Source organism: Pongo abelii, chromosome 1 (genome assembly GCF_028885655.2).
Source record: "Pongo abelii isolate AG06213 chromosome 1, NHGRI_mPonAbe1-v2.0_pri, whole genome shotgun sequence".
NCBI classification, from domain to species: domain Eukaryota; kingdom Metazoa; phylum Chordata; class Mammalia; order Primates; family Hominidae; genus Pongo; species Pongo abelii.
Genome location: NC_071985.2, coordinates 179,628,739 through 179,642,017, shown reverse-complemented (window position 1 = coordinate 179,642,017; position 13,279 = coordinate 179,628,739). Strand labels below are relative to the sequence as shown.

General features: G+C 51.6%; 1 protein-coding gene across 3 annotated transcripts in view; it reads right to left on the bottom strand.

The window, feature by feature from the left end:
• GLIS1 (GLIS family zinc finger 1) overlaps positions 1–13,279 on the bottom strand; it is a 250,425-nt gene that overhangs the window by 93,260 nt on the left and 143,886 nt on the right. For all 3 annotated transcript variants that reach the window (XM_024256330.3, XM_063712355.1, XM_063712356.1), the window contains exon 3: positions 5,967–6,144. In XM_024256330.3, coding sequence (XP_024112098.2) covers positions 5,967–6,144 — 178 coding nt within the window. The remainder of the gene's footprint in view (positions 1–5,966; positions 6,145–13,279) is intronic.

The following is a 13,279-nucleotide window of genomic DNA, read 5'->3' as shown; positions in this document are numbered from 1 at the left end:
GTTCTCCAGGAAGAAGGCTGAGGCTGGCATTTGGAGGAACACCCAGGTCCAGGGTATATTAAATTCCACTTACATCTCCTTTAAATCTTTCTTAATTTTTGTAATCTAGCTTAACTTCTACAAATGCTAATTGTATGATACTTCGCCCCAAGCAGCCTGGCCTTTCCACTGTTAATGTCAGTGCATGGGGGAGTCTGAAGTGCAGTCCTGGTGGGGGTGTCTCAGGAGGAACTGAGGAAAATCTTCTGAGGGGTCCCAGGGTTTCAGGCCCTCACAATGTGACTGCATGAAACTGCGATTTTGGGGAAAAGCCATGGGGCAGGCCAGGCAGGGCAGCCCATGGAAGCATGTGGGTTTGAGATCAGGCTCAGCCACATCCAGCCGTGCAAACGTGGGCAAGGTCCTTTGCCATCCTGGGCCTCTCTCCTCCTCTGGGACATCAGGAGGATCCTCCCCATGAGAGCGAGGGTGGTGTATGTGGGCATGGCTGGGGTTTGCCAGGTGGCTGTCTTCACCACATAGGTGGTACACAGGTGCCCAGAGGGCTGCTCCCACATGTGGAACATTCCCTCCACCACTGCGCAGGAGGCCAGGCTTAAATAACACAAGGGGATTCCTGCACTGAAGCTTCCACCATTCTGAGTGGGGAAACCAGGTAAGGTGCAGAGAGAGACAGCAGGGCCTACCTGTCACCAGAGCACTCTGAAAGGGGGAAAGGTCAGGAAAGTGAGGCAGGGCTGGGAGTTAGGACGCCCTCCTGGCTGGCTAGGCAGAACAGGGAGCCTGGTGCTATGCCTGAAGTCTGGCTAGGACACCCCATGCCACCTCACCCCATCTGAACCTCAGTTTCCTTGCCTGTAAAATGAGGGCTAAGTCTCTCTACCTCAGAGGCTGGCTGCCAGATCGAGTGAGATGGCCCCGTGACAGCCCTCTGTGAAGGGGATGGCAGGGTGAAGGGAGCTCTCATCGCCATTTACCACCACTGTCTTGGGGCTCTCTGCAGCCAGAGCTGTGGGGTCATCACCTGTCCCTCGGTTTCCCAAGATGGCCTTGCAGCTCCAGCCCCTCCATCTCTGGCTCCCTGCAACTGTAGCATCCCAAGCTCCAGTCATGAGGTAGAGGAGGGGAGGGGAAGGGACAGGGAAGAGGGAAAGCCAGAGTCTGGAGGCCCTCAGAGAGCATGGGCTCCAATCGCATCACACACAGGTGGGAAAGGGGCCAAGAGGGCGCAAGACCTGCATGCAGGCATACAGCAGCAAGCTGGGACCAGGCCTGGCCAGAACCTCCATTCCCCTTCTCTGGAGTGTGGGCATTTTTTCCTATGTTGAACTGACCTGAAGCTCCCCCTGAATGAAGGGGAAGGGCTTTTCTGTTTGTTTCTCAACTACACCTAGCGACCTTTTCCCTCCCAAGAACCCTAATCTAAGCGATCATTGGGTGGAGTCAGAAGGAGGTTTGAGTCCAAGGTAGACAGCAAACACACATCCCCTCTCCCCAGGACTGGGCACACTGCCCCCACCATTGCCAGCAGAAAGCTCTGAGTATCTTAAAGATCTGATGGAAAAGTTGTAACTTTATCTGGCTTAAAAAAAAATAAAATAAAAGCAGGCCGGGCGCGGTGGCTCACACCCGTAATCCCAGCACTTTGGGAGGCCAAGGTGGGCGGATCACCTGAGGTCAGGAGTTTGAGACCAGCCTGACCAATGTGGAGAAACCCTGTCTCTACAAAAAGTATTCAGGCATGGTGATGCATGCCTGTAATCCCAGCTACTCAGGAGGCTGAGGCAGGAGAATTGCTTGCCCAGGAGGCAGGAGTTACAGTGAGCCGAGCTCACACCACTGCACTCCAGCCTGGGCAACAGAGCGAGATTCCATCTCAAAATAAATAAATAAATAAACAAAAGCAGAGCTACTCCTCAGGGGACTGTGATTCTGGGCCTGGCAAAGGCAGGCATGGGCAGGAGTTCGGCCAGGAAAACATCTGTTTGGAGCAGTCCCTTGAAAATGGCTTCAGGTAAATTAACCAACACCAAGAGAAGAGAACAGTGGTAGCTTCCATGACTGAGTTACCCAAGTGACTAAGACTGACAGCAAAACCTTGCACAGCATCAGGTGGGGAGGGCGACTAAGGCCTTGGTGTCTCGTGGCTCCCCATATGCACTGAAGCAGTACTGCCTCCCTTCCTCCACCATACTGTGAGGCCCAGGAAGCGGTTCCGGCCTGGCTCTGCCGCTGAGCCCTGTGCATCCCAGGGCAACTCCCATCCCACCTCTAGAAACTGCAAGCCTGGGTCTCCAGACAGAGCGAACAACTGCTGAGCAGCTGAAAGTGCCGGGCGCCTTCCCAAGGGCCATCTCATGCAATCCTAGCACATCAGAAGACGTGGTAGTAAGTATCTGCTGAATACATGACTACACGCTTCAAGGGAGATTCCGCCATCTGTTTCACACTTATGAAAACTGAAGCGACCTGCCCGAGCCAGCAAGGCAGTGATAGAGCAAGAACTGGAATCTGGATCTGTGTGAATCAGAAGGTTGGGGCCCCAGCTTTGTCTATGGAATGATGTCGTCTCATGACCGTTACATTCCTTATGGCTTCAATGTTCTAAGTATCAGAAATGCACATGTTCTTCTGTCCATAATCCTGGACCCTGGAAGGGAGCTGCTGAGATTGGGATAATCAGTGTTTCTCCAGCAGAGACTCAGGGGAGAGGCAGGGATCTCAGATCACATGACCCTGAGGGCTCAGGAATTGCAGTCTGAATGGAGAGTCAGTGATTTCACGCAACAGGCTTTTCACTCTGTGCTGGGTGATGCTGAAGAAGTGGGAAGACCAGGTCCCTGACCTTGGGCAGCTCCCCTTCCAACAGGGGAGTCTGTGGACCAGTCCCCTGAGAGACCATTTACATTCTGCTGAGGGGTAGGTAGAGTTCTGGTGAACAGAACTAGTTATGTAGCCTCTCTAGCCTCAGTTTCCCCACTCAACGGCAGTTGGGGGTTGAGAGCATTAATGCATAAAAAGTGCTTGGCCTGGTGAAACCCCGTCTCTACTAAAAAAAAAAAAAAAAAAAAAAAAAAAAAAACTACAAAAAATTAGCCCGGTGTGGTGGCAGGCGCCTGTAGTTTCAGCTACTTGGGAGGCTGAGGCAGGAGAATGGCGTGAACCCAGGAGGCGGAGCTTGCAGTGAGCCGAGATTGCGCCACTGAACTACAGCCTGGGCGAGACTCCGTCTCAAAAAAAAAAAAAAAAAAAAAGTGCTTGGCCTGGGGTGTAGTGCACAGTAAGCACACCACCATCGTTTTTTTATTAGTCGTAGGATCTGGGCCTCCTGGGACCGTGAGGACTGAATACAAGAATGTGCACCCGAAGGAGTCACTCAGGAAACCGGGGCTTTTATTAGCATTAGAGAGTTAGGCTGGAGGCAAGGAGGCGGCTGGCACAGGAGCCCAGGCGCTAGCTGCAAGGTCCTGAGATTGGGAGGGGCAGGCACCAAGAGTGGAGAGAAGGGGCCCCAAACACAAGGCCATCGGGCGGTTGGGGGAAGGCACGGAATTCAGATCAGGTGTGGCACAGGGGCTGGGGGTCTGTTTTTCTTTAGGAAAATGAGCAAGTCTGAAAGTGTCAGCTCAAATTCAACCACTTTAATAGGGAGGGTGTGGGGGTACAGCAACTTAGACTGATGCCGGCGTAGAATTCTACACACAGACTCTCCTGTGCCATAAATTGTCAAAATGATATTCAAAATGACAAATGATATTTCTGACTGTTTCTAGCAAAAGAAAAAAAAAATCCTCTCCTTAGCTTTTCCTGGGTTAGCACAGCTTCTACGCTGAGAGATAATAGAATGAATTTCACCAGGGAAACTGGATACCACTGGGGAGCCTCCAGAGAAGAATCCAGCAGATAAATGCATTTGACTGTCACCAAACAATGCACGGCTCAAAAACTAAAAGATGCTTGCTCCTTGCTATGGACTGATTTGTGTCCCCCCAAAATTTATACATTGAAGTCCTAACATCCAGTGTGACTGTGTTTGGAGACAGAGCCTTTAAATAAATAATTAAGGCTAAACGAGGTTATAAGGGTGAGGGCCTACTCTGATAGGACAGGTGTTCTTATAAGAAATGAGGGCCGGGCATGGTGGCTCACACCTGTAATCCCAGCACTTTGGGAGGCTGAGGCAGGTGAATTGCTTGAGCCCAGGAGTTCGAGACCAGCCTGGCCAACACGGTGAAACCCCGTCTCTACAAAAAATTAGCCAGGCGTGGTGGCACACGCCTGTAGTCCCACCTGCTGGACTGGCTGAGGTGGCAGGATCACTTGAGCCTGGGAGGTGGAGGCTGCAGTGAGCCGACATTGTGCCACTGCACTCCAGCCTAGGTGACAGAGTCAGACCCTGTCTCAAAAAAAAAAAAAGGAGGAATTAGGGCACAGGCCGAGGGATGGCCACGTGAGTACTCAGCGACAAGGCGGTCATCTGCGAGCTAAGGAGAGAGGCCTCAGAAGAAACCAAACCTGCTGGCACATCAGTCCTGCACTTCTAGCCTCCAGAATGGTGACAAAGCACGATTCTATGTTTAAACCACCTAGTCCATGGCATTTGCTATGGCAGCCTAAACAAACAAATACACACCTAAAATCAGAAGTTTTACTAATATCAAAGGAAGCCAGAAGGAATCTAAATTCTCAAAGGAAAATGGTTGCACTTGGGAAGAACAGCATCCTTCTATTTAGGAATTTATCCACTGTGGAGCTCCCACGAGAACGTAAACTCCATCAGGGGAGATCTTTGCTTCCTTCACCAAGATGCTCCCAGCACCGACCACAGTGCCTGGCACATAACAGGCACTTGACAAATGGCTGGTGAAGGAATAAACTGCAAACCAGCAACTGGGCAAATGTTTAGAATCTCTGGTCTGTGAAGCAGGCCTCAGGCCAGCAGCCCCAGACAGTGGGTGAGGGGCTGGGGCTGAGCTGGTGTGCACAGAGGCCTGTCTGTGACTGACCTGGCTGTCAGCAAACCAGAAGGCACCAAGGCTGCTATGGTTTGAATATCTGTTCCCTCCCAAACTCATGCTGAAACTTAATCCCAAATGTGGCAGTGTTGAGAGGTGGGGCCTTTAAAAGGTGACTGGGTTGGGTCATGAAGGCTCTGCCTCATGTATGGATGAATCTGTTCACGGGTTAATGGATGATCATGGGAGTGGGACTGGTGGCTTTATAAGATGAGAGAGACCTGAGCTAGCATGTTCAGCCCCCTCAACAGGTAATGCCCTGCGCCACCTCGGGACTCTGCAGAGGCCCAGCCAGCAAGAAGGGCCTTATCAGATGCAAACCCTCAATATTGGACTTAGCCTCCAAAAATGTAAGACATAAATTCATTTTCTTTATAAATTACCCAGTGCCAGGTATTCTGCCAATATGTAACAGAAAATAGACTAAGACAAAGGCACAACTGAGACCCCAGGAGAAGCTGTAGGAGGCAGGTGTCAGCCCAATGCACACCCTAATGAGACAGGGTGGCCAGCACTGGAAGTGTGCAAGCACTGAGTGGACAGCTACCCAGCAGGGCTCTGTGGGCCATGGTCTCCTGGGGCAGAGATGGCACGTGGGAGGAATCCCTCTCTGCCCTATCAGCAGTTCAAGGTTTGACACTGTATAAACTCCGAGCTGGGCTTTCCTTCCCCAACCTACCTGTGAATCTTCCTCTTCTGAAATGATTGATTCTCTGTGAAAAGCTCCGTCTGCTTGTTCGGCAGGGAAACACCTCAACAGAACCATCTTGTGTCTCTCAAGGCAAAGCAGAAGGTGCAGGATCTAGGCCAGGCAGCCGCTTCTGAGCTACAGGCCCCTCGTGCCTCCATTTCCCCATGTGTCCCCCCAGCTAAACAGAAGAGGTGAGGCCTGAGGCCCTTGGTCCTGGGGCCTCCTTGGAGTGTCCACAGAAAGCAGCTGCCCGCACCTACCTGTTAGGGTGGGGGAAATGCAGCAGCCTCTCACAAGCTTGGGGGTGAGCCCGGGGCGGTGGGCTTCCTGCAGGGAGAAACAGGCCCTGGCAGCAGGTGGGGCCAGGGCCCTCAGCAAGGTCCAGGTCCAGCAGGCTCTTCTCTGAGCCCGGGGTGCAGTGGCCGTAGCTCCCATTCACTAGGCAGAGAAAGACAGGGAGAGAGGGACACAGTGAGTGGGAACAGCCTGCAGAGGGGTATGGGGAGAGGGCAGTCCCTGGGGTACAGCAAGGGACAGGGCACCCAGAGCCAACACTCACTGCATCCCTGCTGCATGCAAGGTACCAGGATACCTCATCTAATTCCCACAACCACCAGCAGGATCAATAATAAAATCCTCTATTCTCAGATGGGGATGCTGGGTCTCCGGTGGTTAAATGACTGTTACATGAACACTGGATACCTCCTATGTACAAACACTGTTCTAGGTGCAGGAAACACTGGTAAACAAGAGAAACTCCGAGTCTGTTGGAGCGTACAGTGTATTATCCTCACGTTAACCACACAGTGCTCATGAGGCAAGGTGTGAGAACACCAGCTGGGGCAGGTGGCTGCTCAGCTGCGCTGCTGCCCACAGGCTGGAGGGAGCGGTGCTGACATGTGAATGTCAAGGAGTAGGTGCTCATTAAACAGCATCTGGTACTGTTAACACAAAAGCTCAGTCTACATTGTCTCCCAAATTGTGTTACACCATAGAAACACAGCGTGCAATTATACCTTGCTATCGCCTGATTCTTCTACAACCTGCCTCATGCCCTGCCTCGCCCTGCTAGTGGGTTTCTAGGAAGATTAACTGAAGCAGTCGATGTGAAAGTGCTGAAAAACCACATAACGTGTAACAAGAGTCAGGCGTGCTTGTTCTAAGCTCCTTCCCCTCTCTGGGCCTCAGTTTTCTCATCTACGGATGAGGGATATACATCTCCAAACTCCATCTTCCTACGCTTTCTGTCCTGTCACTCACAGAGCAAAGCTAGAGAGGAAAGAACATGAATTTTGGGGGCTGACAGACCTCGATGTGAGCCCCTACTCTGCCCCAAACCAATTCCATAACTCGGACAAATCCCTGCGCAGGCCAGACCCTGTTTCCCCTGTGTAAGGGGATCTCACCTGTTCCCCAGTGATGCTGTGAGCCTCTGAGAACAGAGGCGAAAAGTCTCTAGCACGGTGCTGAAACCTAGTGGATGCACCAAGAAGGAAAATTGTTCTTATTGTTAAACAGCACTTCAACAATTACAAAGTGCCTTGCAGATATAATAAAACATGATTGATAGGCCCAAGTATGGCCAACACTGAGAAAGATAAACCATTAAGACATGAAAAAAACCTGGTCCCGGAACATGATTGACTCCTTACCATGAGGAAAAGGACATCAGCAAGAGCAGCATCTGCCAAGCAGCCTGTGCAGGACCAGGGCTGGGGACGCACACCACTGTCTCACTTGAGCATCCCCACTGCTGTCCAAGGGAGGCCTGAGTCTCACTACCCTCATTTTACAGAGGACAAAACAGAGGCGTGGGGAGGTTCAATTACTCACTCAAGAACACACAGCTAGGAAGCCTCTGAGTTGGATTTCCGGATCAGGTCTGTCAGACCCAAACCCCACGTCTTAATCGCTATGTAATAAGAAACCTTTTAGAGAGTTCACCTCCGAGGATCCCTGTCCCTCAACCCTAATTCTAGCCCACCTTCAAGGCAGTTCCTTTGGCACACAATTATCCCCATGCTGAGGCCGGGCACTCAGTGCTAACTAGCCACGTGCCATAGCTCTGGAAAAGCACCAGGCATTTGCTTGCCGAGCACGTTCCAATCTGTGGATGAGCATGCAACGCTCACAAGGTCCCAGGGCAGGTGAGGTGCTCATATGGGAGCCTCCAGGTTCCCAGCCACACGCGAGCCCGTGGAGAGGACTCGGCAAACATCTGCTCCCACGCTACCTTCCCAGCCCCAGCCCCAGTCCTGGCCCGTCCTGCTGCGAGCAACGCTTGTTCCCACTGGCCCTGGCTGCTGCCTGGCCAGCCCCTCGCAAGCTTATGTTTTAATAACTGGGTTGTTTTTTAATTAAAATGAAATCCCTGGTAACAAATGTGAATGGCTTGAGTTAATGAGAGCAGGCTGCCGCTCATTTAACTCCGTCTCTGCTTGGCCGTCTTTGCCTTTTCCAAATCGTTTCTGCATGCAATTTTATTGTCCCATTGAGGCAAACCCTGGGACTGGGCCTCAGAAAACTGTGGATAATTTTATGACCATTAATAGTATTTGGAGCAGAGAGAGCTTAATCATCACACGGAGCAGTTTCACCAGGGTCTTTCTCCCAGAGTCTCTAACGGGGGGTGCCATTCAGAGCTTCCTTCCAGGACTCACCAAGCCCCTGCAGGGCCTTGTGTTACTCCTCTCCTCCTGCACTTAGGAGGCTGTGTGCAGTGAAGGAAGGCAGGCCCTAGAAAGGGTGGAGAGCCAGTACCTACCAAGCCCTCACTCATCAAGACCTTCAAGGGTCCATCCCTGTGGGGCAGGGGCAGGACAGCCATTTTCCAGATGAGAAAGGCAAGGTTCGGAGAGAGATTCTGTGCCTTTGAGCAGGTTTGAGGGTCTGTAAGAGGCAGGGCCACAGTTCAAACCTAGATCTCCCAGACTTCAAAGCCCACATCCTGCTGCCTCTTGGCCAACTGCTGAATAACCAGAGACCCCTAAATAAGTGTCCCCACCTTTGACTCCAATGAGGGTCATGTTGGAGAGCCTCTGGGAAAGTAAAAAGTAAAACCATCATAATGATGTCTAAGCTTTAATCTTTGCAATAATTCTGCCAGGAGGGTAAGCCCGCTCCATCGACAGATGAGGACACAAAGGCTCAGAGGGGTCAAAGCAGTTTGCCAAGGTCACACAGGGAAGAAGGGACTGAGTGGAGATCAAACCCATCACTTCTACAGGAAGAAATAGTCTTTACCCAACAAACTATTGAGGCCTGTTTGCTTCTTCTCCTTTGGATACAGTAAAAGGTTTTCCTGCAGTAAATAAACAAACCAGCTTTGGGAGAGAGGGAGAAAGGTGCCACTCAAGTCATAGTATGGTGCCACTTAGTGCTCTAGGCTCATTCAAGCCCTTGTCTGCTGGGACCCTCACAGCGCTCTGGGTGGAAACATCAATCTCCCAACTTTGCAGAGGGACACTGAGCACCAGAGCCAGCAAGTGGTCACCCAAGGTCATATAGTAATTGCTGGCATAGCCGTGGCCCAAAGTTGGTCTTTCAAAGCCTAGACTCTGCCCCGGGATACCTGCTGTCTCAGAGACTGGAAGTTACACCCAACGCTGCAAACACGTGTCCCAGAAATGCTGCTGTCACTGGAAAGATGCGGGGACTCTCATCGCTACCCATCACAGTCCCACGTCTGCCAGGAAAGATGTAGGCACTGCCTCCTGTCTGTTGTCTTGCCTCCCTGTCCCCAGTGACTTCACAGGACCCAGATAGAGGAGGTCCACTCCTGTTCACTCTCCATTTCCAGAGAGCATGGATGGATGGATCCTTCCCTGGAAAATCCAGGGAAACAGGGGTGCCCTAGAAAGCAGTTGGCACCCACAACCATGTCTCACTCTGTGCCACAGGGGGCCAAGAGCCAACCTTGGGCCTGGCTTTCCCCATGCAAATGAAGCTCCTTTGGAGACTTACAGGGTGATGGAGTCCTGTGTTTACTTTTACAGGTTAGTGAGAAATCCTAGAATGTCAGAGTTGGGACTGGCTGACCATCTACTTCATTAATAGATAAGAAGCTAAGGCTCAGAGAAGGAAAGGGCCTGCCCCAGCCACACAGCAAATCCATAGCAGGGCCTGGATTGGCACGTTTTAAGCTAGGTAAGAATTTGGTTTGGTTTTCTCATCAAGCCTCAACGTTCTTATCTGTAAAATGGTGCTAACACCTAACTCACAAGGTTGAGGTGACAAATGAGAATATGAACACAATGCATTTGGCATGAGGCCTAGCTCACAGTTAGTGCTTAAAAAGTAATGTGATGATAATTATTTCTTTTATTTCTCCTTGAGCCTGGGGCAGGGAGATGGGGACCTGTAAGGGAAACATGCTGTCCCCAGAAAGGGCAGGTCTGGATGACTCTAAGGCCAGACTCAGAAGGACAAACCCCCAAGACTTGGGGTTCAGTACATACAGGATGGCGCAGTCTGAACGAGGTCACAGCCAACAAATCTGAAGCAAACAGCTCTAGTTACACACCAGAGAGCTTTGCAAATTACCATAATGACTTGGCTATAAAGTGGCACCACATATAAGGTGACTCCCCACAAGAATTTTAATTTATGCTGAACACTGCCAAGTCTGCGTGAGAGTGGACAATGATGCATTCAGCATCTAAGACCCAGAGGCTGTCTCTTTGCAGTCCCGGGAGCATCCAGCAGCTGGGTCCAGGCAGGCCTATATCATGACCGCCTTCTTGTTTTACCCACAAGCAGACTTTATTGTCTATCAGGCACTGGGCTGGTGATAGGGCACTGCACTTTACAGTTTACAAAACATTTTTGCATCCATCACCTGTGAGCTTCATTACAACCCTCAGGAGTTGGCTGGGCAGGCTCAGAGAGGGCAGGTGATTTGCCCAAGCTCACACAGCAAGTATAAGGCTTAGACTTGCCTGACTCAGCCATCTAGTCAGTAAGCTTTTTCTGTAAAGGGCAAAAAAGTAAATGATTTAGGCTTTGTGGGTATATAGTCCCTGCCACAACTACTCAACTCTGCCCTTGTACCATTAAAAATATATAGATATATAGATATATAAATACACACACACACAAATGAGTGGGACTGTGTTCCAATAAAACTTTATTTAGAAGAACAGATTGCTGGCTCCTAGGCTGTTAATCTGCCAACCCCTGATCTCATGCAGCATTGAGAGAGACAGGATTCAACATCTGAAATGAGCATACTTTTTCCTGCATCTGTAAAATGGGGAGGATTTTACAGGGTGGAGCTGAGGGTGTGAAATCACTGTCAAATACTGAACGCAGGCCTGGCTCCTGGTAGGCATTCAATGAATGGAAGTGCCTTCAGCCTGGCTCTGGGGCTGCTACAGCCTAGGCTCCCCTGTCCACCTGGTGTGACCTCACACATCCATGATGCTTTGCCGTTCTGAGGCACACATCCTCGGCATCCCGTCAGGGTGGCCTGACCCTTCCAAACCCCGCTGGGCCCTCAGAGCCCAGCAGAAGTACACCTCCTTCTGGAATGGTCCTTGGTCTCCTGCCTTCCCTCCTGGTCTCCCCCACTGCCTGAGCTCCCCAGCCTCGGCAGTCTCTGCGAATAGCTGCCACTTAGGTGCGCCTTCTGCACACATCCAGCACGTGCCAAATCCTTCCCATGGTTTTTCTCTAAATCTTCACAACATCACTACAGTACTCTCTACTGCCACACAGATGCTTTCGGTGCAATGAAAGTCCTACCTCCCCTACAAGCCTGAGAAATCCTTCAGGACAAGGATCTTGGAGCCCCAGAGCTGCTGAATGTCAGTGTGGCCCTTGGCATGATTTTGTCCAACTTGCTTCACATATTGAAGGGAAAACAGGGGCCCAGATTGAAGAAATGACTTGTCCTAGTCACACAGTGAGTGCATTCTCTAGACACCTGGGCCCCCCAGGCATGTGCCGCCTCATTCCCTCATTCCCAGCACAGTCAGGCCCACAGCAGGTGCTTAGAAATGCTGGGAGGGTAGGTGGCTGGGAGGCCTGTCTCAAGTTTACTTTTGTGCCTACTATATGCCAGACACTGTGACTTAGGGGAACAGAACAAGCTTTGTCACACACACACCTAGGTTGAAGTCCTGCTCCACCATTAACTTTCTAGCTATTTGACCCTGGACAGTCACCTCACCCTTCTGAGCCTCAGTTTCTTCATCTATAAAATGGGGATAAGAATCCCAGCTCCAGGGGATGGCTGGCTCTTAGGATTAAGTGAGGTAATGTACATGCAGTCTCTGGCATGATGCCTGGCACAGGCAGCACTTTGATAAAGGCCCCTCTGCTGCTGTCCGGACAGGCAGGGAGACATGGTCAACAGCCCCTGGGGTAGACCTATTTTCCTGGGCAGTGGGCATCAGCCGCCACGGAAGAGCAGCCCTAGGCCAACGGAGTCATGCCAGCAGCCCTTCCCCAGGAGGCTGAGCATGGGCGCAGCAGCCCCCTCTCTGAGGCTAACTTTGCCCTCTGTGCCCCAAGAGTGCTCTGCTGGGCTTCCCACAGGCCAGGCCCTGGAAGGAGGGGCACCCCAGGAATCAGAGGCAGAAGACATAGTGCTTCCCACTTCCTAGGTCCAGGGCAGGTGAGCAGCTCACCGCAGGACACACAGCAGAGACAGAGCCCGAGCCGCGTTCATCTCCTAACCCTTTCTGCTCTCTGGGCTGCCTCGTCACTCCCTCTTTTCCCTCCTCACAAAGTCCAGAAGCCCAGAGACCAGCAGGGAGATGGGCTTCTGAAAGAGGAGCAGCAGGAAGGTGGACAGCCCGGTGGACCGGGTTAGCTGAGACCTGCTGCTTGCCTGGAGCCGCCTTGGGGCATTCACGGCCATGGGGGGGCCATAGCCTCAGCGGGGGCCTCCAGAACAGCAGTCCTGACACTCGCGGCCTCACGCCGGGCTTATGCCGCCCACCACCTCTTATCCCAGACTGCAAGAATCCCATAAATTCCCCCTTTAAAGCTAAGCTAGACTTACAGGGACTCGGGCCAGTGAAACCTGAGCAGGCTCACCTCAGGATGGCGCCGCCGAGACACCCGAGCCAGCCCATAGCTCCAGCCTGGTCCAGGGCCAGAGTGAGCAGCCCAGGGCGGGTCACATGTGTGGGGGCAGGTGTGTGGTGTGTGTAAATAAACACAGCCAGGGGCCAGCTTTTCCCTCAGACTCTCTTACTGCTAGCAAATTCACACATATTTATCGTAGAAAAAATCAGAAGGTGTACCTAGGTAAGAATTAGAAAACAGATATCACCTATAAGGCTACCAGCCAGAAAGCACCATCACAGATGTGAGGACATAAACCTCTGCAGTATTTTCTATGCATCTATACAATTTTTTGACAAAAAGCAGGGCAATACATGTATTTTCTCTTTCTTTTTCTTTTAGAGACAGGGTCTCACTCTGTTGCCCAGGCTAGGGTACACTGGCATGATCATAGTTCACTGCCGTCTTGACCTCCTGGCCTCATGGGATCCTCCACCTCAGCCTCCTGAGTAGCCGGGACAACAGATGAGTGCCATCACCCCAGCTCATACTTTCTGATACT